The 27,299-nt window shown below is 44.9% G+C and overlaps 2 protein-coding genes across 7 annotated transcripts in view; one reads left to right on the forward strand and one right to left on the reverse strand.

The window, feature by feature from the left end:
* Positions 1-17,368, forward strand: part of mtmr3 (myotubularin related protein 3) — a 28,117-nt gene extending 10,749 nt beyond the window's left edge. For 2 of the 6 annotated variants that reach the window (XM_069683122.1, XM_069683126.1), the window contains 15 exons: positions 808-974; positions 1,067-1,163; positions 1,455-1,568; positions 2,171-2,361; positions 2,680-2,811; positions 2,970-3,081; positions 4,407-4,602; positions 4,707-4,892; positions 5,340-5,510; positions 5,959-6,104; positions 6,496-8,011; positions 8,099-8,227; positions 8,382-8,470; positions 9,779-9,805; positions 12,942-17,368. In XM_069683122.1, the coding sequence (XP_069539223.1) occupies positions 808-974; positions 1,067-1,163; positions 1,455-1,568; positions 2,171-2,361; positions 2,680-2,811; positions 2,970-3,081; positions 4,407-4,602; positions 4,707-4,892; positions 5,340-5,510; positions 5,959-6,104; positions 6,496-8,011; positions 8,099-8,227; positions 8,382-8,470; positions 9,779-9,805; positions 12,942-13,113 (3,445 nt within the window). In that variant the 3' untranslated portion in view covers positions 13,114-17,368. The remainder of the gene's footprint in view (positions 1-807; positions 975-1,066; positions 1,164-1,454; positions 1,569-2,170; positions 2,362-2,679; positions 2,812-2,969; positions 3,082-4,406; positions 4,603-4,706; positions 4,893-5,339; positions 5,511-5,958; positions 6,105-6,495; positions 8,012-8,098; positions 8,228-8,381; positions 8,471-9,778; positions 9,806-12,941) is intronic. The other 4 variants (XM_069683123.1, XM_069683124.1, XM_069683125.1 and 1 more) reach the window with 4 other exon arrangements.
* Positions 17,369-17,462: 94 nt separating this feature from the next.
* Positions 17,463-27,299, reverse strand: part of LOC138610385 (citron Rho-interacting kinase) — a 43,501-nt gene continuing 33,664 nt past the window's right edge. Inside the window, exons 25-41 of the mRNA XM_069683128.1 lie at positions 26,190-26,360; positions 25,451-25,631; positions 24,757-24,845; positions 24,539-24,643; positions 24,232-24,401; positions 23,752-23,796; positions 21,714-21,794; positions 21,403-21,538; positions 21,078-21,217; positions 20,880-20,972; positions 20,656-20,764; positions 20,382-20,510; positions 20,058-20,138; positions 19,889-19,967; positions 19,622-19,795; positions 19,023-19,311; positions 17,463-18,677 (exon numbers count right to left, since the gene is read on the reverse strand). Of these exons, the coding sequence (XP_069539229.1) occupies positions 18,654-18,677; positions 19,023-19,311; positions 19,622-19,795; positions 19,889-19,967; positions 20,058-20,138; positions 20,382-20,510; positions 20,656-20,764; positions 20,880-20,972; positions 21,078-21,217; positions 21,403-21,538; positions 21,714-21,794; positions 23,752-23,796; positions 24,232-24,401; positions 24,539-24,643; positions 24,757-24,845; positions 25,451-25,631; positions 26,190-26,360 (2,096 nt within the window). The 3' untranslated portion in view covers positions 17,463-18,653. The remainder of the gene's footprint in view (positions 18,678-19,022; positions 19,312-19,621; positions 19,796-19,888; positions 19,968-20,057; positions 20,139-20,381; positions 20,511-20,655; positions 20,765-20,879; positions 20,973-21,077; positions 21,218-21,402; positions 21,539-21,713; positions 21,795-23,751; positions 23,797-24,231; positions 24,402-24,538; positions 24,644-24,756; positions 24,846-25,450; positions 25,632-26,189; positions 26,361-27,299) is intronic.

The raw sequence follows: 27,299 nt of genomic DNA on the forward strand, positions 1-27,299 counted from the left end.
TTGATATCATTCAATTCAGGGGCTTGTGATCGATATGACACAATATTATCGACCCATTTAACATAACCAGTAACAACTACATCAACTCACAGAAATCATTTAGAGAATGATTTGACAGTTGTACTACTAATGTCTTGCAGGAATTTGAATTATGAACAATATATTCTTGCAAATATGAAGTAAAACTAAAGATATGTATAAATTGGCTGATATATCGGTTCCCAAACTATTCTCCCTCACCTCTCCCAAGTCAAATCCAAGAAGTCAAGACAATATGACGACGCTTATCTTGCTCTTGGATTTACAGCGACTATGGTCAGAGATGAAGAGAGACCTGTCTGTGTTTTATGTCTGAAAAGTCTGGCAGCTGCAGCAAAAATCTGTTTGTTGTTTTTCTTAGCGCAGATTGAACTTTATTGTTATTGTTCTGAAAAAGTGATTGCACATTTTATTATATTTCTATTTGGAAAAGTCTGAGGGAGCAATTCAAATAGGTTTTTTTTTTGCACAGCAAATTACTCAGAGAAAAGTGAAAGGAATGGTCACGATCTTGACTTTCTTTCAATAAAAGTTTAATTTCACCTATTTGTGACAATTTTGTTGGGGTGGGGGAGCCTGGAAATGTTACTTTCTCCAAAGGGGGGCATGACAGAAAAAGTTTGAGAACCACTGCATAAGAATGTGAGAGGTCGGAAGACGAGAAAGGCGTAATGAAAGTGCAGTCCCTTTGAGTCGAGCACAAGCCTTAAATAATGCTAATTATAGTTTGTAGGAGGTCTGATGTTGGCCCTTCTGTTTGATCCCCAGGTGTCAGTTCTCCACTTTCGAACAGTGTCAGGAATGGCTGAAGCGCCTGAACACGGTGGTTCGCCCTCCAGCTCGTCTGGAGGACCTGTTCTCTTTTGCCTTCCACGCCTGGTGCATGGACGTGTATGCTGGCGAGAAGGAGCAGCATGGCGAGCTGTGCAGACCAGGTAACCTCACTGTCTCTCACATGTGCTCACGTGGCCCCATCAGAACCTTTTCTGAACTCTGGGCTTATCAGACATCTCTGCTCTGTCTGTAGGTGAACATGTGACTTCCTGGTTCAAGAACGAGGTGGAGAGGATGGGCTTCGACACTCAGAATGCCTGGAGGATATCTGACATCAACAGCAAGTTCAGGTAATAATGGCTTTCATTCACGTTTTCTGCTGCTGTGTGGATTTCTGTATCCTCCTGCTGGAGGGTCGATACGTCCTTCGCTTTCAGTTTGTGTGCGAGTGTGTTAGACAGTGGGTAGTTGTGTTATTGTACTCCACTGGTGCTGTACCCTGGGCGGTGGAGTGCCCAGCCCAGGATTAGCTGTCTGTAGACAGAGACTTTTGTTGAGCCATCAAAGCTACCCCTATCCCCCCCCCTCCCTCGTTCTCTCCTTGTTTAATCTTTGCTCCCTTTGCCCCTCTGCTCTGCCAGGCTTTGCCCCAGCTATCCTCAGCAACTGCTGGTGCCAGCCTGGATCACTGACAAGGAGCTGGAAAATGTGGCAGCCTTCCGATCCTGGAAGAGGTTTCCTTCTGTGGTTTACAGGTTGGTGTGTTTTTTTCAAGGCAAACTTTAAAAAAACAAAAAAGCTTCTTGTATGGTGATCGGCCTCTCTGTTTGTAAAAGGAATCAAACCATCTCAGATAATATCTTCATAGCTTTATATCAGCACCACAGCGTTACGTTGCCCTGGGCTACCAGAACTAGTGCTGAGCGGTATACTTTATTTTTCAGTAAGGTTTTTATATCCAGTTGTTGGCGAGCGTGCATAATTGCTGCACCGATTGGGCCCGATTTGCACGATCTAAGGCGCGCGGTCTAAGTGATATCACCGCATTTCTAACTTATCTTCCACTGTGCCCCTGCCCACACAAAACAAACAGATCTCTGTACCATACATGTCGATGCACAGATTGATGTTAAAGCCACTGGAAGCCATCCCAACATGACAGAACAGAACTGAACATTCCCAAAATGAAAATACTAGAGAGCAAGATTGTAAAGGCTGTCTCTTATCCAAAACAACCCACAGCAGCCAATTATACTTTCTCTAAATATGGTCAGAGGCCAGGTGAACTAAAGCGAACGACAGTGTCTTTGTTCTTGTGTTCTTGCTTATATCTACCCGGTTGCCCCGACTCCTATAGGCACCAGACCACTGGGGCTGTGATAGCTCGCTGTGGCCAGCCAGAGGTCAGCTGGTGGGGCTGGAGGAACGCTGACGACGAGCACTTGGTACAGTCGATCGCCAAGGCCTGCGCCGTCGACGGCAGTTCCCGCAAGCACCTTTCCAACGGCGCCTACACCAACGGCTCCGACCTGCCTGATACAGACTTTGGTAAGAGCTCACACTCGGCGGTGAGTCTCGCTCACTCAATGACATACTGTGTACACCCACACACATCTGAATACACACCCACCACTAGACGGACAGACATCCCCATGCAGAGCTCTTGTTATCTGCATGAATGGTAGACACTGTTGTGCAGTCTGACCTGTCGGGGCTTGTCTCAAACAGAAGGCTCACACAAACACACAGATCACAGGAAAGGTCATGTCTACAAACATATTCTGGGGATGTGTCTAGATTGTAATGATCTTAATACTCCTTTTATTTTACTGAGAGATAATTGTGCTGTGTTTGTGTCTGTATCAGAATCCTCAATGACCAACAGCTCAGAGGTGGAGACATTGGCCATCCAACCCCATAAGCTACTGATCTTAGACGCCAGGTCCTACGCTGCTGCTGTCGCTAACAGGGCCAAGGGGGGAGGCTGCGAATGCCCAGGTGGGTCTTTTCAGCTCAGTCCCCGGTTACAGGCAGAATTAGGTCAACGTGTGCAAGAGCTCAGCAAACTGCAAATGCGATTGTTGTGCATACTAAAATTAAAACATCCACCAGTTTTTGTTTTGTTTTTCCTAACCACAGTTTTCCTCCCATTCCAGAATACTATCCCAACTGCGAGGTGGTTTTTATGGGCATGGCCAACATCCACTCCATCCGCAAGAGTTTCCAGTCTCTGCGGTTCCTGTGCACTCAGATGCCTGACCCAGCCAAGTAGGTTGTTTAATGCCTCCAGCAATACCTCCGATTTTCCCTCGTCAGAACTCCAAAGCTCTTCAGACAATAATCAAACCCAAAGCTCTGAAGCTTTGCTGTAGTTACTGTAGGTAACTAGTAATCACAGCTGTGTTTTGGCCTTGGCTATACATCTGTGCCTGATTTAGAAATCTTGGCCCGACCCCACGTGGAGGATCTCTTTCCATCTGGACTCCCAGACTCGATGCTACAATAATATGTAATTGAATCACGCTGGCTCATGAAAACATGAAAGTGGTTAGAAGATCAAATCAGAAGGAGAAAAAAAAGACTTAAACAATTCCTCCTAACGATAGATCCCTGCTTATCACACAGTTAATATCCGTAGAGCTTCATGTTTGTTGGCTTCTTCAAATAACTCTTACAAAAGGAGTCTTTTGCCCTAAAAATACGGGTTGCACTAGTTTCTAATTACTTCTGTGAGTCTGTGTTAGTGAGTGATTGCTGATGGAGGCGTGCCTGTCTGAGGTTTATCAATTATAAAAAACCATCACAGTGCTTATAACCCCCTCACCCCTCCTCCACCCAGATAAGACAAGGTAAACATTTACTCATAATAGAAGTAGGTCAAGGTGTATGCATGTCTCCCACTGCTCAGGTCTAGTTTTGAAATGTTACATAACCATCATCCCAGCAGGCAAAATCAATTCAATCTTAAAGCTGTTTTAGAAAAAGATTAAAACAATGAATTCTCTTTAGCCCGTTAGCTGCTAAATGCTCCACCATGCTCACCAGCTTTCCTGACTTTGTATGCCTTCTGATGTTGAGCAGATTGTTTGCAATGACTTGTCAGAGCTTGTTAGCTTGAAATGGCTACTTAAAACGGCTAAAACTCTCACCACTCTATCATAATTTTCTTTGTATGGAGCTAGTTTAATCAAATAGCTTACAAACTTACAAGTTGATAATATTTTGTTGTTGTGTAAAATAGTGTTCGTTCGCTGCCCCTAGTGGCCCAAACAAAAAGTTTTCTCAGGTTAGAAACCAAGCATGTTGATTATGTACATGTTTAAGTGGAGAGCAGAGAGTTTTACTTGTAAGTAATTAATCCATTGACAACTTATGCAAACACATTTACATCATGGTTGTGGTCTCAGCTTTATGGAGTCACAGAGGAGTGGTTGAAGGGGTTGGAAAACTAGCTGAGGCTATAAATGCTGCGGTATGTGGAACTGATCCATGCAATGCACTTGTCCTTATAAAACATGTGTGCCATCACTTCGTGTCTGAGTCAGATGAGGTCCTCTGATGTTTTTGCTCTGCTGCTGTCTGTGTGCCTGCAGCTGGCTTTCTGCGCTGGAGAGCACAAAGTGGCTGCAGCACCTTTCCCTGCTGCTGAAGGCAGCACTGCTGGTGGTCAATGCTGTGGACAGAGACCACAGGCCAGTCCTGGTGCACTGCTCTGATGGTTGGGACCGCACACCTCAGATCGTTGCTTTATCCAAGCTTCTGCTGGACCCTTACTACCGCACTATTGAGGTACAGTCATTGCTCCATCCCTGACTTTTTGTCGGGGACAGTTTTTGCACTTTTGGGGGAATATACTCTTGAAAACTCTCCGAAACATGTCTGTCTTCATGCAGGGCTTCCAGGTTCTGGTGGAGACAGAGTGGCTGGACTTTGGCCACAAGTTTGCGGACCGCTGTGGTCATGGAGAGAACTCGGAGGACCTGAACGAGCGCTGCCCTGTCTTCCTGCAGTGGCTAGACTGCGTCCACCAGCTGCAGAGGCAGTTCCCATGCTCCTTTGAGTTTAATGAGGCCTTCCTGGTATGTACAGATGTAACGGTGAAAAGCCTTTTCGCCATGTTACCAGGGGACTTGTGTGTGTTGCACATTTCTCAAAGAATAAGCACATTTTTAACTTGTCCCCTGGAAACCATCTGCGTTCCATTCCTCTCCTAACTTTACTCTTAATAAGATATCACGTAACTGTTGAGCCGAATGAAAGCTCTTCCGGAGGTGACACTCGTTCTGTGCAGATAAAAGTATGAAATCTGATTCTGCATAGATCTCAAGATTATGTGCTTCAGGATGTTTTCATGTAGACAAGTGGAAATAGCACTCCTCTTCTTAAAGTGTGTTCACACCTGTTTCCAGTTACAGTCTGTGTTTGTTCATAACACCTGTGAGGATCTTCTGTCATCTCTGGTTTTAACATACCTGCGCTGTGTACACAAGTCTCTACATGCTTTTTTTTTTTATGTGTGTATGCAGGTGAAACTAGTTCAGCACACCTACTCCTGTCTGTTTGGCACCTTCCTGTGTAACAGCGGCAAAGAGAGGGAGGACCGCCATGTTCAGGAGGGGACTTGCTCCGTCTGGTCACTGCTGAGACCGGCCAACCGCACCCTGAAGAACATGCTGTACTCCTCGCACTCTGAGACTGTACGTCCACTGTCTACTGCTCTGTTAAGTCTGTGATCAAAAGTTCGGCTCTTTCTGGTCCAGGTTGTTCTGGTTTTATAATAAATCTAATTTACCTTTTAGATAATGAACCCAATAACCTAAACTCACAGACTTGAAGCATATTGAAAAAGTCTTTACAAACAACTATGCTCTAATTTTTTAAACTTGATTTAGGAGTCTTTTCATCGCCCTTCTGAGAAATGCATTTTTGTGGCTTCTGTTGATTTTGTTTTTGGGTGTCATGGTCGTAAATATTGTCCACACACCATGTTTGTGTTCTCAAAACCGTCATCAAATTGTACTCGAGTTTGCATAGTGTTTAGTTTAATTTGTCCTCTTGTTTCAGACGTAAGGATTTGTTTCCTGTTGTTTTATTTCCCTCCGTCTTCTGTTTACATTCTGAGTAAAGTTGCAGCTGTTGTTTCAGGTTCTTCACCCTGTTTGTCACGTACGCAACCTGATGCTGTGGACTGCCGTCTATCTGCCCAGCTCCTCCCCAACCACGCCCTCAGATGACTCCTGTGCCCCCTACCCTGTGCCCGGTGGCAACCCCGAGGACACGCCCCTGGCCAGGTGAGCCTGGCACGCTGGAACCCGACCCCCCCCTCTCTTCTTCCCTCATGTAAGATAAACACAGGTTGAGGATTCCCACAGCCAGAAGGGCGCGACTTTTCAACTCTTCTGATTTAGAAAATCTGCTCTGCTCTGCTCAGGCTCTCGAAGCCACAGATACTGTTTAATGCTGTGCTTACGGTGTGCCTCATGATCCTCAAATCATCGAGAAAGAGTGAAGTTGTTTAATTTTCATGTTGACATTCAGCTTTTTGTTAGAGAGAGATTTACGTTAAAGAGACAAAATCTGAATCTTTCATTTTTAAACATTTTATGGTTCCATGTGAACCTACAGGTTGAATCTGAACACCCTGATCTCTTGTTATGTAACATAATCTCTTTTCCTCTTCAGACATACGAAGACTCGCTCCTTCGACAACTTGCCAAGCGCATGTGAGCTGGGAAACTCGCTGGCACCTAACCGCCGCTCCAGTGACCCAAGTCTCAATGAGAAATGGCAGGACCACCGACGCTCTCTGGAACTCAACATGGCAGTGGGGCCAGAGGGAGGAGGGAATCCGGATCAGGAGGCGCGGCCTAACGGAGTGGGGCCTTACCTAGACGAAGGGGACTCTGAACTGGACGACAGCCCACAGCCCCTGGTCTCACATGCTGAACTAGGACAGGGAGTCTCTGGGAACCAGGCAGAAACAGTCGAGGAAGCAGAGGAGGCAGAGCTCTCTGTAGCGGTGGGTGTAGCTGAGGGCCAGATGGAAAACATCCTCCAAGAAGCCACTAAGGAGGAGGCAGGAGCTGATGTTCAGACAGAGGAGAATGCTGTTGTCACAAATGTCATTAACACTGTTGACACAGAGGTGGGGAAAGAAGCACAAGCTGAAGAGGAGGATCCCTGTGCCGAGGCCAGTGGGACTAAGATTCAGATAGAAGCATTCGCTAATGGTCACCATCAAGAAAATGGAGTAATGGAGGCTGAGGAGGATGAGTCTCCCCCTCAACCCGCACAGGAAGCAGAGGAGTTGGATCAACAGGCTGCTGAGGTGACTCACACAGCAGAGGATCAAGATGCAGAGGACTCTTCTGTACAGGAGAAGCTCTTACATGGATCCAGTGAGTCCAGCTCAGGGGAGCCAGAGCAGCCTGTGGTCCATAGAACTTTAACAAACGGCTATGTGGACAGCTCACCTGAAGAGCAAGCTGAGGATAAGGAGACCTGTCCTCATGCTGAATCTGACCGTGGTGATTTGGAGCAGGTCGAGCAGGTGGATAAGAGGGCCTCCCTTATGGAAAGCTCCACAGAGACTTTAACTGAAGAGGCCTGCAGCAGGTTGGAGCTGCCGGCACCGCCTCCTGTTTGTCCGAACCATCAGCCCTGCAGCGAAGGCAGGAGCTATCCTCCCTGCTCCAGGAAAGAGACAGGCGAGCATGGCTTTTTCAGAACTTTAAACGGGGGCAGCAAGCGTCCGTCTGTCAGTGCCTTTCAGTCTGTTAGTGGTGACCTCAGCAGGGACGGACTTTCTAATGGCGACAACTCAGAAGGGGAGCCCTGTGGAGGACCCCACTGGCTCAAAGGAAACGGGGAGAGGGCCCCTCTGAGTCGACAGGTGTCCCTAGCAAGCTGTAATTCCCTGATCCTCCATCCGCGGGGCAGCTGCTCGCAGCACCGCTGGTGCCATGCCTTGCTGGGCCGTGCCGCAATCAGCCCAGAGCAGCCGTCCCGCAGCCATTTGGATGATGACGGGCTGACGCTACACACGGACGTCATCCAGCAGAGACTGAGGCAGATTGAGGCGGGACATCAGATGGAGGTGGAGACTCTGAAGAAGCAGGTGCAGGAGCTGTGGAGCCGCCTGGAGAACCAGCAGCACGCTGGCTCCCACAGGATCAATGGAGACATGGGGGACGAAGTGGTAAGATACTGACCGGGTTGACTTTGTGTCGTGTTCAATACCCACCTGTTAGCATTATCTTGTTGTTCTGTGTCTCCTTCCATGCAGACCTCGATGACAGACTCTGAGTACAACCTGGACCCCAACTGTTTGTCACGCTGCAGCACAGAGCTCTTCTCTGAGGCCAGCTGGGAGCAGGTGGACAAGCAGGACACTGAGGTGAGCAGCCTGGCTAAGGTAAAGATCCCTCTACAGAAAAAAGAAACACTATCAAAGCAGTAGCTGTTTGTGTTTATGACTTAGGATCTCTACAAAAATGCTACTGCATTATGTTTGATGGTGCTACTCTGTAGATGGGAGTTGTGAACTGAGTTCAGCCTGCCAATTACAGGTGACTCGTTGGTACCCAGACCATCTGGCAGCCCAGTGTTATGGCTGCGAGAGCAGGTTCTGGCTCGCTGCCAGGAAGCATCACTGCAGGTGAGTAACGAGGTTTATATATCTTATATATCTCAGAGTTAGATCCGGATAAATTCTGACTTAAGCCACGGCAACTCTCAGCTCACACTCAGCATCTTAATGAGACTCAAATTCATCATGAGTGAGCGTATCTGATAAGATATTCTCCACGTACGTCACTTGTGTTGTGTCAAAATCATGCTGTTGACCGTTTTCCTCTCGGGAGTTGATCATTTGTATGGTATAAAAGATTTCAGTACTTCAACTTCAACGATGATTCGATTAAGCAAAATGTATTTTGGTGCTGAGTTTGAAAGGGCCCTTCTGTTCCCTCATTAAAGGGCCACTCCAATGATTTAGTATTACACTTAAAGGGACATGCAAGAGACTCACATTGAAAAAGTGTGCCCGAGTAAGTCTCACACTGAGTCCTGCATTTCCCGTAGTGCCACTACTCTCTCTCTCACTCTCTGCCTGGTGTACGACCGTGGTTTTGAAACTCAGCTCCAGTATGTGACACACGCCTAAGCCAAAGTTACAATAATGACATCACGATTGTGACGATGTCATCGGGGTTTAACGTGGTGCTTGCCAATAAATCAATTTGATCAAGTAATTCAAATGTATAGTTTCGGCAATATTTGATCGATATTGATCTCACACAGAGGTACAGAGACCAGTGGGAGAGGTGTGTGGCTCTGTGGGTCACACAGAACACCTGCTAAAAAGCAGGTGATGTCAGCAGAATCAAATCGATGATAGTAAGAGGTATAAAAAACACGGCCAGATCACCTGGCCCTTGTTTGAAGACTTTATACAACAGTTTTTTTTTATACAACATTGGAGTGAACTGGTAGAGTGCTCTTTTGTTGAATATACTTCTTTCCTATACTGACGTGTCCAGACATCATAATTTCAAATATCGGGCCTGATTGAACAATGTCTGTACAAGTATCAGGATATGATAGTGATTGAAGTGTTCAGGGCGAGATGAACAATTCTATGTAACTATTAGATTCTGGTTTTTCCTCTGCTGTTTACTTCCCTTCACTCTGTTGCCGGTCTGATGAAGTAAACTGCTTCAGATTTGTGAAGGATTTATGATGGATGTCCAGTCGCTCACGACGTCTGTGCTGCAAACAGAATTGAATGCAATGATCTGTAGTTATTTCACCCATGGCATCAAAACGAAAGTGTAGAGTTTTTAGTCGTTTCACAATCATCCGTCTCAGAGTTTATCTCTATGCAACACACATATTTAGAAAGAAGCGTGTTAAGTGTTCTCCACTGCTCAGGCAGTTCTCATCCATTGTCTGCCCCTCTCTACAGTGGAAGGGAGCCTGTCCAGGAGGTCTGGTGAGATCCGGCTCCCCTGTCCCCCCCCCACTACCCTACCATCAACATCCCACCCCTTTAACCTGGCATTGCTACACCTTCCTCCTCCTAATCCTTACCCCCCCCCAACCACCCTGCTCCTCCCCTTTCTCACGGGCTGCATCTGATTTCCTCCATCCTGTTGTAGTTGTCAGGGGAAATCTCTCTTCATGTCTGGGATGCATTGACTTGAATGTGCGTCCTGCAGCACCAGTGTGTTTCCATTCAGCAGTGTATGATTTGCTGTGACTGTGTGCACGGTGCTCTCAGTAGGAGCCATGGGATTGGTTGCGGGCTGATTATTTCACCTGTAAAATTCCAAAAGAAAAAACATCATCTAAAAAAAAAAAAATAGTCCTCTGTATCCATCCTCCTCCTGCCATAGCACCACATCCGCAACCTTCCCTCCCACCACCCATGTTACACTCCCTGGCAGCATGCTGCCCCAAACCAGCCCTCTGCATCTCACTGCCCAGCAGCACAGCATGGTACTGGAGAGCACTCACACCTGGTGTTGTAAAAGGCTGCAGACTAAGAGTAAATTATTTATTTACACATCATTATTATTGTATTTCCGCTCAGGGTGAGTACAGGCAGGTAGAAGGGACAACTCTGTGTGTAAGTGTGTGAGCATGACCTTACATCTGAATCAGAGCATGGGCCTAAAGTATGATGATAACATGTTTTCATGGGCTTTGTAAAGAAATTAGCAACACTGAGTGACAGAGCATCTTTTCTAACCCGGCATGTAGAGCAACATTTCAGCTGAAGTGAACTAGAAACAGGGTTTCGCTCCCAAACCTCCCAAATCATCTGTCCCGGGTGATTGGATTGAAATCAGACACAGCTACAAATATCAGTTTTTGCACAGCAGACACATTTTCAGCATCCTGTTCTTTAAATGTGGATTAACTAGTCCAACCTGACCTGATGTTAGCCAGGTAAACCGATCCCATTAGTTGTCATTTAGCTAACTCTAAACACTATCAGAGGTTTGGTTCTTGCATTTTACTCTTCTTTGTTTCCCAAACATTATTAAAAACACATCAATGACCCGACTTGTGTTGTGGGTGAATCTGCAACAGAACAAAGTCCCAAACAGACGCTTCGTTCTCGTGTCTATTGTTAAAAACCTGCTGCAGAGCTGTTACACACAACGTGGACTGACTAACTAATTGTTGGTTTTGGAATATCACTACCTTATCTGTTAACTAAGCTCAGCTGTTATCTGTAAGCTAAGCAACGACTGAAAATATGTATCAAAGTGGGATGCACGATATTGGATTTTTTGCCGATATTCGATATGCCGATATTTTACAACTCATTTAGCCGATTACCGATACCGATATTTTTTTCCCGCACACCTAATAGCAGAGATCATCAACTCTCTTCTGTATTGGAATTAGCGTACAGTATAATGGTGATGCTCTTATCACATTTGTTAACGGTCGGGGTGACGGGTCTTGAGATGGTTCATCAAGTTTGTAGTGTTGAAAGACTTTGCCTTGGCTCCTCCTCGCATCACCGAAGCTGAGCAGTCATTGCAAACAGCAGCTTTGCTTTCTATTTCGGACACTTTGAAAAACTTCCACACCACGGACATTTTGGCTTCTACCTCTCTCATGCTGCAGGTAGACACACGTGACGTCATCACGCTGCGCCGCGCAGGTCTTCTTCGCGGCGGGGACATTGCGCCGAGGTCGGGCATTTAATCAAGTATGCAGCAGCCCATTATTTTATCGGTTAATTATATCGGCGGATATCGGCGTTCATTTTTAAGCCAATATCGGCCGATACCGATAACGTGCCGATAATATGGTGCATTTCTAATCAAGAGTTGACTGGTAGCTCAACTGGTTGAATGCATACCTAATTCTAAGGCTAAGTCCTTACTGCAGCAACTTGGGTTTGATTCCTGCCGGGCCTTGTCGAATGTCATCCCCTCCGTCTCTCCATCTTTCCTGCCTTCTCTGCCCGTCGCAATATAAATTTAAAAAAAGTAGTTTAATTGAATCCCTTTTAAGATTTTCCTTCTTAAACCAGAATAAACTGTACAAATTTAATTATGTCAAAAACCTGAGTTTGCAATCATACTTCATTCTTCAAATGATTTACTTACAATGGCCATGACGGTGAATGATTAATACATAGATTTAATCCAATTGTACGACACAGTTTGTCCCTCTGATACAACAATAATCCCCTCAAGTGTTAACGAGACAAATCGCCTTTAAATGAACTAAAATAGAAACTTTTTCAGGTTCCATTGGTGTGATTACATTTAAAACTCAAAGTTTGATGTGTTTGCTGTTCTCATATTTGTTTTCATGTATTGAAATGGTTTTTAAGTTAAACAGATCTTTTAATGAAAATGTGATTATTTATATATGCTAGTCTCTAGAAGGTCACCGGTTCAAACCCTGGTTTGGGCAAGGTGGGCCTTTCTGTGTGGAGTTTGCATGTTCTCCTCGTGCATGCGTGGGTTCCCTCCGGGGTCTCCGGCTTCCTCCCACAGTATAAAGACATGCTCGTTCGGCTCATTGGTGACTCTAAATTGCCCATAGGTGTGAGTGCGAAAGGTTGTCTGTCTCTGTGTGTCAGCCCTGTGATTGACTGGCGACCAGACCAGGGTGTAACCCCACCCTTCGCCCAATCACAGCTGGGATAGGCTCCAGCCCCCCGCGACCCTGAACAGGATAAGCGGTATAGATAATGGATGGATGGATATATGCCAGTCTTCATTAATGATAATTACACCAATAGATCTTGATGATTTATTAATTATTTATGTTTCCTTCTAAAATCATAATATTGTTTGTAGGCCATGTGGAAGGTGTGTCTCAAAATGAGGTTTATTATAAAGAGTGCTGAAAAATCCTCATCAGGAGAAGTGAGCCTGCACTCCTGCAAGTTTGTGATGACCTCACTTTTACATAAACCTTAAGCCAGCTTTGAATGGGTACAAAATCCAGACTTGCATGAAATTATCAACTGTTAAATCAGGCTAACTCTACGTAATCATAGTAATTGAATCGTATGCCAAGGAGTCGCATGATAGCTGTTGATGTGAGGATGCTGTATCTGAGGGTCCATCACTGACCCGTCTGTCTCCCTGCAGGAATTGTGGTAACGTGTTCTGTGCCAGCTGTTGCGACCAGAAGATCCCAGTGCCAAGCCAGCAGCTGTTCGAGCCCAGCCGCGTTTGTAAGACCTGCTACGGCAGCCTCCAGCTCAACCCGGCACCCCTGGACCGGGAGCTGGAGAAACCCATCACAGCCAGCTCCAACTGAGCTTCAGAGGACTGGGCTGAGCCGCGAGCCGCTGACACAGGCGCACTGCTGAAGTGGAGCACCGGAGCTACACGGAATGTCCCATGTACTTTATGTGTGTGTGTGCTTCAGATGTGGAATTTAAAGTGTATATAGAGAGGATGTCGTTGCGGAGGACATTAACGGCGCGATGCCAGTGCATCAGATCGGTGTGTGTGCGTAGAGGTGGAGTGTGTGAGATTGTGTGAGAGGAAATCACACACTCATCACACAGAGGGTTTTTGGCAGTGACAGGACTGCACTCCGAGGCCAGAGGAGTGAGAATGGACATCAGGCAGGCAGAGGAGGTCGTCTCACTGTGTCGCTGAAGTCTCTCTGAGGGCTTTGGTCCATTGAATCATTGCCCCGCTGATCCACGCTTCTCATCAGACCTCTTTGTACCATTATCTCCCAGATCACACTTTGGGCTTTTCTTTTCTCCGGAGGATTATGATCAGTAACGACGTGGAAAATGTCCTTGCGGCAATCATTAGACAGCCCCGCGGCTTTAGAAAAAACTGGCCAGCTGATGCACACTAATGTTGTCCAAGGGTCAGTTCACCCAACATCCTCACTGACCTCTTGTGGTGTCTAACAGTGAGACGCTGCCACTAAACACCATGGAGGTGAATTGATTAATGGCTGTAACTAGTAGTGTCATTATCAATACATTTATTTTAATCAATAAATAGTGAAACGTGGCTGTTGTAAGTCTCCCAGCCCACGTTTAGCTTTTCAAATGTCTTGTTTTGTCCAACAATCCAGAACCTCAAGATGTTTAATGTAACGATCAATGATGACATTGGAGAAGCTGGAACCAGCGACATGAATTAATTATTTATTTTGATTGATTTACTGTTAGCTATTGGTAATTAAATGTTTGTTGAGTGATTGAGCTGATCTTTAAGTCTACGGTCAGTGCAGTGCCCCTTTAAAATCACGATGGCCTCATTTCTTTCTGTAAATAACCTCCCTGTTATTTATCCACCAATTTCTTATTTGGGTGAACTGATCCTTTAACAAGCCTGGGCTGAATCTCAATTCAGTATAGAGTGCGTGCGTGCGTGCGTGCGGGCATACGTAATGTACACAGCTAATTGACGTGAGAAGAGTTTGTGTTTAACATGCATTGACATTCAGCCCAGAGTGTAATCAGCGGATGCAGGACTCTGAAACATCGGGCTTGTTTTTTCTTCACGTTCAGCACTTCTGAATTCTCATTTTTGCCCACACTTTAAACTTTTAGTTTTGAAATAGAGTGACCCCTGGTTGGTGATTTACTTACACCGACATACTGTTGTTACTGGTCTGCTGGAAGGTCAAACTGATGTGCTGTGGCGTTGTCACTTTGTGTCAGACAGCAGATGAGCTGAAGATTTTTTTTTCTGCCCGATACGGACTGACTGACTGCGAAACAGTGTAATCTCTCCTGTTGGCCATACGTTAACGCCCTTCACTCACAACGCCCCTTTTATTATATTTACCCAGCAGGCACTGGGAGCTGGACATCTCATGTAGTTTTCAGTCCAGTGGACATCACAAGTGGACGAGTAAATTTTACACTTTTAAACTTTTTGATTTAATTGAACAGGGGGAGAGTCGAGCTCTCTTGTGATCTTGACTTTGATGCTTGAAACATGGAGGAGAGCAGTGGCAGCAGAAAGGGCTATGTGCGTTTTCAAAGGTCCGTAACTCCTCAGCAGGAATATGTCGGAGAAGCTTCACTGAGACGCCCACTCTGCCTCGCACCCATTCAATGACCTCCGAGCACACACAAACACTTTTTTGTAAAATAAATTGATAAAATAATATATTCAGATACCTATATAGCATTTAAGAAAAATGTATAGAATCCTTGAATAGTGGCTCACTTAATTAGTCACCAAAAAGTTTTTTTTCCAGTTTATTTGTTTTCTTATGTTAATTGCAGAAAGAACGTATATTTTGCAACCTGTTGAAGACGACAGGTGTGTTTTTTTTAAATAGAGAAGCAGGGTGTCCTGTTCTGATGCTGCAGTGGTTTTCCCTTTTCAAATGCGATCATTAATTTAATTTATTAAGGTTTTGTTGTTGAATTGCTGTTTTAACTTCCAGACAATTCAATTGCCACAGGATAATCAGTGTTGATGAGGCAGGAAATGAGAGATGGTTCTGATCTTTGGCTGCACTGTCGCTCATCACTTCTCTTTGGTGTCGGCTGATCACGTCAGGATTCACAAAGGGGGGACGGAGGTTAAGTCAGAGGTGCCATCAAACACCGTAACGCCTCTGATGATCACGAGTCAGAGTGAAGTTTGTCCGTAGCCAATGAGACGCAGGTGCACTGAGACAAGAGCGGTCTGAACCCAAAACAACTCACACACACGCAACACAAACATTACTCCATTCAAACTCATCGACAAACACTACCTCTACTTTGCAAACACACCTGTCAATGTACACACACACATTCACAGCGAGCTTCTAGTTGCTGAGCAATTCTTTCTTTTCAGACTCACATATTCGAGAATGGCCTTTATTGTTGTTATTAAAAAGTTTTCTCAATGAGCTGGAGAAGAAAAGGTTCAGCACACGATGACAGACTTTAATTTTGTTACTGCCATTCTTTTATTTCTCATCAGTCAGCTTGTCGTGTAAGCAGAGGGCCCACATGTGCGTCATTACGTAGGCAACAAGGGCTGACAAAGTTTTGACTATCAGAAGAAATGTGTTACAACAAACTACTCACTCACACCGGAGCTGTGTCTCTGATCTCTTGTTCCTGACATCCTCTGTTTGATTAAACGTGGTGCTACAATCAGCAGGCGATGGAAGTGTGCACGTTGTTTTACGGAGGTCAGAACAACAACAGGCTTCAAGTGTTTGTTTCACTGCCCTCCTGTGGAAGTGGTGAACGTGTTTAATTTAACGGCTCCACTTTCCCTCTCTGAAATGGACAATTCTGACTCGTTTGTCCCAGTTAGATGAGACGCTGTCATTATGGTCAATTTGATATTCACAAAAAAACACTTGAGCGAGCGTTGACACGACAACAGGAGCGGTTTCTTTGTGAGTTTATTGAAGATGGTACCTCTGCATTAAATGTGCAGCAAATTCTGATTTGGTTCGTAGCCCTGATCAGCCTCTCGAGAATTCATCTCTCCGTTTTCTGCAAAGACTAACTGATGTGCAACCAGAATGGTGATTTAACACATTAGACTGATTATAATGTACACCTGTCCTGTGATCAGAAATCAGTGCTCCTAAATTCACAGATAATCTCTTTAAAAGCTTCACACTCCTCCCCGATGTTTGTGTCCTACTGCTGAAAGACTTTGTCTGCCAACACTTCAGAAGTTGTCTCCTAAATACAGCCGGTCGTTTATGTCAACAAAAGATCTGAGATGAAAAAGATGGCTGTACGAGACGTGTACGGTCCCTTTATCGGTCCGCTCTGAGAGTGAGGTTCTGTCACTCTCGCACAGGAACGCTGACAGAAAGGCAGTATGAACCCTTTCTCTGTTTTTCCACCACCACAGGCATGCGGGGCACCGAGCTCGTCTTGTTGAACAATCCATGAATGTGAATTGTCGAAAAATAAAAAATAAAAAAACTAGGCTGTTTTTTGCACATGACATGAAGTAGACACTGCCACAGAGTGCGTCAAAATAAAGCTGAAAGTTTGCTGTGCTGTTCAGTATTGTAACAAGCATTATGGTTGGTGGTTGTGTGCGGGAGGGTTGGGTAACACGGTGAACAGCGTCATCAGTTATCACACATGTTGCCAGAATGATCCCTTGCTGTGCTTTTTTTTTTTGTCCCCTCCCGACAAGTTTCTCTCGGTCTGCATTTGTTGTATTTCGCTGACGTGCTCCATCAGAGGCGTCGCTGCAGTGGCCCAGTAATCACTTGACATGAGTGTGTACGTGTGAATGCGTTTGTGTGACTGTGTGTGTGTGTGTGTGTGTGTGTGTGTGTGTGTGTCTCTTTTGGTGGAGACTGGTGCCAAGCAGATTTATTACGGGTCTCTCACAAAGGGATCACTCGTGCTTTTGTTTGATTTTCCTCCTTCTTCCCTTCTGTTTGATAAGCACTTTGAACCTTCTCATGTCTGTCAGAGGAGTGTGTAGCTGTACATAGCAATTTCCTGTAACGACAAGTGCTCCTTGTTCAGTCTGAATATTTTGTTTTGTTGGATTTACTTTAAAGAGCATTACATTGTTGTAGAATTAAAGGAGAAATAAACTAGATAAACCTACTGTGTTGTCTGCTAGCAGCACCTGATACCTGCTCCTCACTGATTACAGCTGATTGAATATCTGCAGCTTAAAACAAACAGAAGGAAACAGTCAGACACTTTAATCATGTTTAATGCATGTACTGTTATACATCTCTAAAAATCAAGAAAATCTTAAGTTACTGTTAACATCAATGTCTACTTATCGAATGCAAATTCAAGTAAATACGTGACAGAAAAGAACAACCAATAGAGAGAATCAAGATCGAAAAGCGACGAGTGCTGCTCTAAGTTAGTCATGCTCACTGATGTGACTAATGGAGGTGGTCTTACCGGCTCTAAAGAAACGATGCTAGAAAGTAACGACCCCTGACGATTACTAGACTTTATAATCACTGCACAGAAACGGGACATCTGTACCATAATTAGCAGCGGCGGCGGCGGACTAAGAGCAAGCTGAGGCGGCGTCAGCCTGACCGCACATCGTCCAGCATCAGAGGCAGAGCTGCATGTTTCTTTGATCTTTGCTAAAAACAACACAAGGAACACTCGGAGCAAAACATTGCTTAATAATTGTGTTACAAACTATGGCTGACAACGACTGTCAATAAAGCAATCATATGCAATTATATATCAAAGGCTATTTAGTCAAGAGGACCACATATCTGATCCGAAGAAAGAAGACTGGTCGTGTAACAAGAACGAGTTTTTAACTCCTGTTCAAATCCAATCTCATGTGCAAAGTGTTGCCTCCGTCCACCTTTCTCACCGTAATTTATATGAGTAGTTATATGTCGGTTTGATTCTCTGCACAGAGAAGAAACCCGACGTGATTAGTTCAGATTCTAATGAAATGTTGATATTGTATTTCTAAAACCAACGTCATCGTGAATCTCCCTGCAACATCTTTAGAAACTCATTTTTAAAAAAAATAGACGTGGCTTCACCAGCCGACTATTCCCTTTATCTATAAAAACTCACACAGCAATATTTACAACGTCGTGTATATCTTATAAAGTAGATTCTCTTCATCTGTAGATCTGCAAAGGTTCCCTGCCACCAAATCTACTGCGGGATCTCTCCCACGAAAGCACAAGTCAGAATAGAGGATTGTCGCAAGAGACGTCTCCCAGTGCAGGTTAATGCGTTGTTTAACGAGGAACTGGGACTGCACTATGTACAGGCAATGGGACGGACAGCCTGAGGGACGTGTGTGCGTATGTGTGTGTGCTTGCACTCAAGAGTACATCAAGGGTTTCCCAAAGTTTCTCTTCAACCTCCAGTCAGGAGGGACCTGGACCTGGACTCACACTGATGACTGATCCCACACCTGCAAGACGACAACAAGGACAAAGGGTCACACTCACATGAATTTAGAAGTATTTTTAAGTATTTTTATAATGTTTTTTTTGTTTTATTTTCTCTCTGCTCACAAGATAACGAGATAAATCAGAGGAGTTTGAGCTGATTAACAAGATAGGACAGAATAAAAAACACAAAATGCAAGATCAATTTTCAGGCGTTTTATCTCCTCAAGAATTAAGTCATACTACCCATGACAACATCCCTAACTGTCACATGGACCTTTGTATGTTGTGTGTGTTTGTTGCTTCTTTGTTAGCTCCTTTGTGTCATTTCACTGTACAACCCATCCATCAGAAGCCTTCTACTCTACCTTGTTAACAGGGGCAAGCTGTGTTCGGACAGACCCGGCATGGAGTCGGGAGCTGTCCCCAAATCTCCCAGGAGACCTCTCCCTGCGACTGTCGAGCACCCTGCCGGGCGACTTCTCCCTGTCCAGCGGTCGGGCAGGAGACTTGTCCCGTCTGAACTCGGTGCGGCCTTCGCGGTAGCGATGCGGAGTGCTGGGCTCCCGGTGCAGGCCGTCGTGGCTGCCGGGGCCCGAGGTCAAACGTTTGGTGATGTGCTCTGTGTACGTGGGCGGTCCTCGCTTACTGGGACTACTGTAGGAAACACAGTAAACAGACGGTTCTCAGATCAGTGTCTGAAGATGTTACCAAGCGTCTTTAAGAAACGAGAGGAAGACGCCGTATCTCCACAGCAGATGGCACTGTTGGCCTTTCCAGTAAAAACAATGCCTGATCCCACTGGTGTTTTCTAGCTGCTGATTTGAACCGATGGGTCACAATTAATGTGTTTTGTAGGTGTTCTATTGTTTTTAATCCGCCGACGCATTATAATCTGAACACTGTATTCTTTCCTTCTCTGTGCGCAGTGTATTTTGTTGTTGTTGAAACTATGAAGATAGCTGACCCTCTGCTGGAGCCGGTCCTCTGCAGCTCTCCAGACTCTCGGATCAGACTCCCCTTACAGCAGATAACCCGAAGCTTGTTCTGGTATGACGAGGCCAGGTAAATGGCCCCGGAGGAGATGGCTGGGCCCAGGTAGCGAGGGTTGGGGATGTCCAGGTGGGCCAGTACTGTGGGACTGGAAGCACAGACAGAGTCATGTGGGAAAATATAGCTGACAACCAAAATCTAAATGTTTAAAATGGTGTCGGATGTAGCCGGTCTGTCTCACCAAAGAGAGGCATGTCCCTGAACCTCGATGACATCCAGCGAGTTGAAGTAGGTGACAAACAGGTAGGGCTCTCTGTAGGCTGCACCACAGAAGAATCATATGTGAAGTTGTTTTGCTGATTGCTGTGTTAACGTGGCATAAAGCAGTCATAGCAACAAAGTGTATTTACCAAAGGACAGAGGCAGACGACTCCACTTGATGTCGTCAGTGCGGCTCCTTCGCCCGTACATGTCGACAAACACTCCGAACTCTGCCACACAAACAAAGCTTACTGTACAAACCTCTGTGTGCCTCTCCTGAAGAGAGGAGGAGTCTAACGATCAGGGTCACTCTTTTAGAAATACAAATGTAAGACTTGAATTTATGTTAAAGCTCAAACACATGGTGGTAATGGTCCTCTCTTGTATCAGGTACCAAACTGAGACGAGAACGCTACCCAAACACTACCACATAGAAAAACAGTGTGCAGAGCAGCCATTCAGTCCAAACACACCATGAAAGCACAGCAGGTATTCCTCCTTCTGCATGTTGGTGGCCAACTGCATGATGGCGATGGGAAAGCTGTGGGACGAGGCTGCAAACACCGCCGAGGCCAGGGACACGTCGTTCTTGTCCAGGAACTCTACGGTGGAAAAATGACAAGATCACTATTTCTAAAAACTTCTACTCAACCCTGAGGGTCTTGACAACTAGGAGCCTGTCTCGCAGAGCAAGTGCTTCACTGAGAAATTCTCATCCTACTCTTTTAGCTTTGTGCTGATCCTCACCCTCGAGCACAAACTGCTTCATCTCAATCTCATAGAACTTGTTGGTGCCGATGATGATGCTGTAGCTGGTCAGATGGATGCAGCTGCACGGCTCCAGGGTCTCAATCTCCTGAGAGATGAAAAGTAGAGACGGTGTGAGACGGTAAAAACCTTGCTCTGTATAAAGACAGTGAATTTAATATAAAAAAACTTGGGAACAGTTGGAACTAACAGTTATTACGCACCTTACGAATGCAATATTTGTTGAGATTATCGTTGTAGCGCAGAATGGTGATCTTGTTGGGCATCGCAGCACATATACAAGGCCCGTTGTCTATCTGTAAAGCGTACACGTCAGCTGTTTCCGTTTACAGTTACTGTTCGTCACAAACATGACAACAAAGAAAGCATGGGGACATTTTGTAGAGGAAAGGAAGACCTACTCTCCCAGCAGAAAACAGATGGCAGCCCTTCACGGTCTCAAAGATGTAGGGGGCCAGTTCAGACTGGCTGGGTAGGTGCGACTGGGCGAGAGACTGCTTCACTCTCTTAATCTCCACGAGACACAATGCCCTCTCATCGCCTGCAGCACACATACACACAGATGTTACACAGCGCTCATTGTGCTGTGTAATGATTAGAACAGTCGTGCATTAGATATTTGCGTTTGGATCGATGAACAAAACCCGCGCCCTGAGTTAAATAAACTCAAAGGCAGGACTCGAATCCTGCTGTCGTCATTGACGATGACAAAGCCTGACATCTCACCGACAATCATCAGCAGCTTCTCCTGATCTTTGATGACGTGGATCTGAAAGACTGACCCCAGGCCAGGGATGTGTGTCAGAGAGTTCTTTATAACATTCAGGGCATAGAGACCCTCTTCAGAACCCACCAGAACTATCTGCAATAAAACACAGTGAAAAACACAACTGTTCCAGCGACATGGATAGATTACACAGGAGCAACATTTCTTAGCAAAGAGCACAAAGCTGCTACTATCGATAAAGGTGTGTGTGTTGTACATGCACAGACAACACTGCCAGGACTCTCCAGTAAAATGTGATCAGCATCTGTACCTGATCTGTGAGGGGGAGGGTGCAGTTAATATCCAGCCTGTCGTCTCCCTCCAGCTTCAGGAGAGAGTTTCCCAGCAGCTTCTGTAAGAGCAAAGAGAGGTGAGGGGTCAGCAGGGTCACGACCTCAGCTCGACCTCGGGGGGGGAGGCAGCAGGAGGAGCAGGACTGTGTGCAGGTTAAAAGTGTCAGAGGTGGGACTAAGTCACAGGTCATCCTCCGGTTTTAGGTTCATGTTTCAAGCACGGCTTCTCTCACGTCCAGTGACGGGTAGAACGTGATTCCTCGTGTTGTTAACCCTTTCATGTCGTGTTTTAAACATTAAACTAATGCTCATATACAAATATCAAGAAGTCATACGAGCCTGTTCACCTAAATGTTGAGCAAACTTTAATCAAATTGCAAACTGATCCGACTGAACTTCCCCCTGAGAGGTTTCTATGGCGACTGTATTTTCTTAAAACGTCTAAGAAATGTCCAACATTATATTGATATAATTAGTTCCACAAATATAAGTTAATGCGATTGGGGGGGTATTCACTTTCATCATTTTCTTACGTTAAAGGATAACTTCGGGATTTTTCAACCTAGACCCTATGTTCCCATGTGTTTGTGTAAGTGACTAGTGGAGACAACAACTATTGAAATTGATCCAGTATTCAGGGAGGGGACGTTATGCTCTCTAGTGTTGTCTGTAACCAAGTCTCGCTCACGGAGAAGTCTCGCGCTGAAATCTCACGCGAGAGCGTAGTTGTTGCAGGAAGAAGGAGACGAAGAGGGAGTAGTGCCGTTGCGAGTACAGAAAGCGTTGCTCAGTGCTAACTAAAAGATTGTAATGACTGAAGATCCTCTCTCCCTCTTTGTCTTCGTATTCTCTCACTCCTCTCTGAACACTGGATCGATTTCAATAATTGTCTCCACTAGTCACTTACACACAAACACGTGGGAACATAGGGTCTAGGTTGAAAAATCCAGAAGTTATCCTTTAACCCTCTAAAACTAAACTACATGAAAAATATGCTAACTAATGAAAATCCACTGTGAACAGGCCACATGCTGAGAGTAATGTTCCTGGTAGCGACTGCAGTGCAACCTGGGAATTGTTTCGGGCCTAATGTTTTTCTACCAGCAAAATCAATGAGGTCAACTCAACATGTGCTCAGCTGGGTTATATATAAATCTATAACTGTTAAACAAATCTATATATTGTATATTATATAGAAGTAGATGAACATGAGCAGCTGCAACTGAAGAGCCTTTAATAATTACTTATAGGTCCAAAACTTCATCATTTCACTAACATAATTAATCTTTATAAAGTTGTCTTGTTACTGTGTATCCCATAATAAACTAAGCTTACAATAACAGCATGGGATACTGCACTCTTGACTTCCTGACCTGAACTGTCCTGATGACCGGCTGAACAGGCAAACAGCAGCATGGGAAATTATTCTAGTCGTTTTAAAGTTGGGAAACAAGATAAAGAAAATATTAGTTTCAAGAGATTTTAAAACACACTAGTGTCGGCTCTAGCTCCTTCAAATTGCAAAGTGAGGTAAAATCTATTTCGCTCAGTTTGTGACGTGCATCTTTACGATGAGTCAGAGTCACATGACTTGAGTCCCAGTCTCTAAAGAGTGTGCAGCGGTCAGCAGGGTAAAAACAGATGAGTACACCAGCAGGTCAAAACCCGCTGTCTGATCCCGGGTCCTCCAGACGGGACCACTGAGGAGGATCAACACAAAGATGATCAAACATCTTGGTAAGAAGTCGTGTACCGCGGTTAAAACAGGACACCAAAGGAAGGGAAGAATATCTCAGCAACATTCAAACACAGATATTGTACAGGACGTGACAGTGAAGCAGAGGAGAGTTCAGAGTGAGGACTGGTCACAGCAGGTGAAGTGAGAACAGGGGCAGGGATGACCAGGTAACACAATGACAGACACATGCACCACTGCGTGCCTCGTGAAGGATATGCAGGTGACCGTGTGTGTGATTGTTGCAAAGTCTTAATGTCTTTATCTTTGTGACTGTTTACCTGGACCAGAGGAGACAGAACCATTTGTCTTTTGGACACAGCAGCCTATGTGTGCAGTGAAACCCGGTGGAATAGGCAGAATAAAGCAAATCAACAAAACATGCCCATATACCGGACATATAATGTGGCATGATGAAAAAGCAACAAACAGCAGCGAGAAAGACAAAGAGAGAGAGAGGAGGGAAAGAGAAGAAGAAAGAAGAAGGGGACAATTAATGACACATATAAGTGAACTGGGGGTTATCCATTCAAACTCTAAGAATGTCATCTTACAATGAAATCATATAGCATATATCTCCTGCTCATGAATAGCCCACACAGTAAAACAGCAAGTTTGAGACCACAGTCACACATAACTCTGTTATAAGTCTGTTATCTGTGACTGTGGTCGTCACAGTTTATGATTTGGGGCAGCAGACATGGAGGACACAGAGAGCCATATGCCCCAAGTCCCCCCCTCTCCTGCTCAAGAATACTCACTGCGTCGGCCTCGGCTTTCTCCCGTGAGGCTCGCCCTGCGGCCACAACAGACTCCATGACAGCCACCCAGCGCTGTTTGTCTGGGAAGCTAGGCGCCATGAAGTAAATTGCCTGTCCGGGCCAGCAGGGGGTGTGACAACGGGACTCCAGCTTCAGGACGTAGGGAACATCTGACACACAAGGCATGACTTCAGTACTGATTCTCTTTTTAATGACCTCCAGTTAATAACGAATGTAGAATATGACTGTTATCTAAACAAGACAAACAAATGAAAGATACTATAAAGAGGGTTTGTTAACATTGTACCTGACTTGGCAGTGTTGGGCAGCTCAGAGGCCCCTACTGCTCCATGAACAACCACCTCTCCATCTGACAAACACAGGTCAAACTCCTCCAGCGGCTTCACTGAATCTGAACAGCATAAACAGAAAAGCACGCCTGAAACTAGTGTCAGGAGAAAAAGCTATTTACTCTGATAGAACTATGAATTATTGTAATATGTTAGACGGGTAAAGGAAGGCAACCTTCTCGGGGCTCTATCTCGTAGATGGACACTTTAGTCCCATCCAGGACCACATATTTTCTTTCCCACCCCTGGCCTCGCTTCCCGTTCCTACAAACACACAAGGCAACACCATTACTACAAAGCGTAAAACAGCTTTCACAGGAAACTCCTCAGATGTGTTTAAACTGGTTTCAGCAGCAGATGGGTGGACTCTGTCAGAGAGAGCAGAACAGAGAGCGCCAGAGAGAACTTGTGTTCGGAACATCGGCCTGCCTGAACAGTGGGTGGAGATGACACAGCCTCACAATGAGGGAGCATGAAAGATCAACCATATTGCTCGAGACAAAAAGATTTATAGGCATGAAGTACATGACAGATATACTGCCTGAAGTGTTTTAGAATGATGCTGGGGTTAACGAGAGCTTTGTGAACAGCTACGATGCTTGTTGACATAGATTTAACTACTTTCTGCAGCACACAGTTTTAACACATGTAGTGAGCTGTCCTCTGCTCTGCATGGAAGCACCTGCCTCTGCAAGTTTCTCCATTTGTTTATTTCTTTTTAAACCAGCACTTCACTCATGTACCTATGCACCATGTCTTGATGCACCCATGTGATTAAATAGACCCAATAAAACTCGTGGACAGTGTGTCAGAACAGTGTGAAAAAAGCTAAACAATGACACAGCAGTGTAAGTGTGTCCTCAGCTGACCTTGGCTGCTTCATCCAGCCCTCCAGGTGCATGTGTCCGCTGGCTTCTTTGAGCTGTTGTGCTGGGGAGCTGCTTTTGTCCCGACACAGGCCGTCAGACAGATGCAGGGAGCAGTCGCTCGACATGCCACACGTGGCTGGAAGGCAGGGGGAGCATTTTGGGTGGCACAGAGCGTGACATTCTGAGGAGAGAAAATATTGTTAAAGAGAGAGTAATGTAACTGAAACTCGCGGCTCCTCTAAACACCCCTTTGTGCCGCCATCGACCATAACAGGTGGGGAGGGGCATCTTAGCAAAGGCTCAGAGGCAGTTTATAAACCTAATTAATTACTCTACAGTAAACATTTACAGTCTGTATTTCACAAACAGAAATCTCAAGACCAACGTAGAATAAATTAAAAAATTTGAAAAAGAGATTCCTTGAACATTTTTGATATTTTAGATCTCTGACATCAAATGTTATATAAAGGTTTGGTAGAACAATGGGAATGAGTGAGAGGCAACAGCATGAGCTGTCACCATTGTTTCACACATCAAAGTAACACTCCCATTTGTTATCTGTATTATTATAATTCCTATTTATACAACAGAAGTTGCAGAACAAAACAATAATAGGATGGCTGAAATTTGAATTTTACATGAATTAATGTGTCAACAAATTTAAATATATCCAGTTCACACAAAGCTACTGTGGATCATTTGGTTCAGTGCTGCCCTTTCGAACGCATCTGTAACTCACCGAGACAGGTAGCAGCTTGGCGACCAAAGTGCACAGTATCCAGGCACACAGTACACTTGGCAGCTCTCATGTTGAGTCCCACTGTGAAGCGGTGAGCGGTGTTGTGGTGCACCACCCTCTCTCTCTCCCTCTCTCTGTCTCTCTGACTGTCCTTCAAACGACGGCTATACTCTGAATACAGTCAGGGAACACAGTGAGGGGCGGGCAGCTCCAGTATGCCTTACTGTGTCAGGTGCATCCATCACTTCAAAACCTCAGTGCACCATGCCATACCCGCTATGAAATCACTTCAACACAAGAAGGTTTCCAAAAGAACTGTAAGATGTTTAGCAGAATGCATAAGCAAGTAAACTCTGAAGACAAAATGCTTGAAAAAGAATATTGATTTGATCAATCCCGTTGCTTGTGCCCACTCACTGTTGCAATTTAAAGGCTTTATCCAGTCAGCTTCACACTGTGTCCAGCGTTCTTTGTATTTGCACACCGTTGATGTTAACATTTGGAAAGCCTATACTGTGCATACTCAAAGTTACGAGTCTTAAATCTTGAAAACATTAATAATATTTAATAATTGATAATTATCATAACATAGCAAACAGACATTAGGGTTTCTGTAGCTTTTCTTTCCCATCATAGTTTACCAAGTGTGTGGTTGTTGGCAACATGTGTTACATAATTACATTACATTGTGTTTGCGCTACATAAGACTTTCTATGTTTGTATTGTTTTCTACTTATTTTCTCCTTTAACGTCTTCTGTCAGCCAAAGATAGCTGTTGTTACCTTTGATAAGATGACTGGATAACACCTTCTAGTATCAGGGCGTGGGTTCAAACAGTGCTTTCTGCATTGCAGAGTTTATCATACAGTACATCTCGGTTAGTGTATGATGTGAAGTTCAGGTGGCACTCCAGTGAGTTAAAGAGCAGAGGCTAAGCTTCAGCAACCAAGATAAAATGCTTCAGATTTCTAAAGCTGTGCACTGATAAAGGTACATTAACCGTTTCTCAGCCTCACCTGACCAGCCTGGTGGGTCCTTTGTTTTTTTTTGTTTTTTTTTAAAGTGCAGAGCTTTTAAAATCTGGCCGATAAAGATGTGGATGAGGCAAAA

Source organism: Semicossyphus pulcher, unplaced genomic scaffold (genome assembly GCF_022749685.1).
Source record: "Semicossyphus pulcher isolate SPU_LCO1_2020_fin unplaced genomic scaffold, fSemPul1.0.p SCAF_6, whole genome shotgun sequence".
Classification (NCBI taxonomy): domain Eukaryota; kingdom Metazoa; phylum Chordata; class Actinopteri; order Labriformes; family Labridae; genus Semicossyphus; species Semicossyphus pulcher.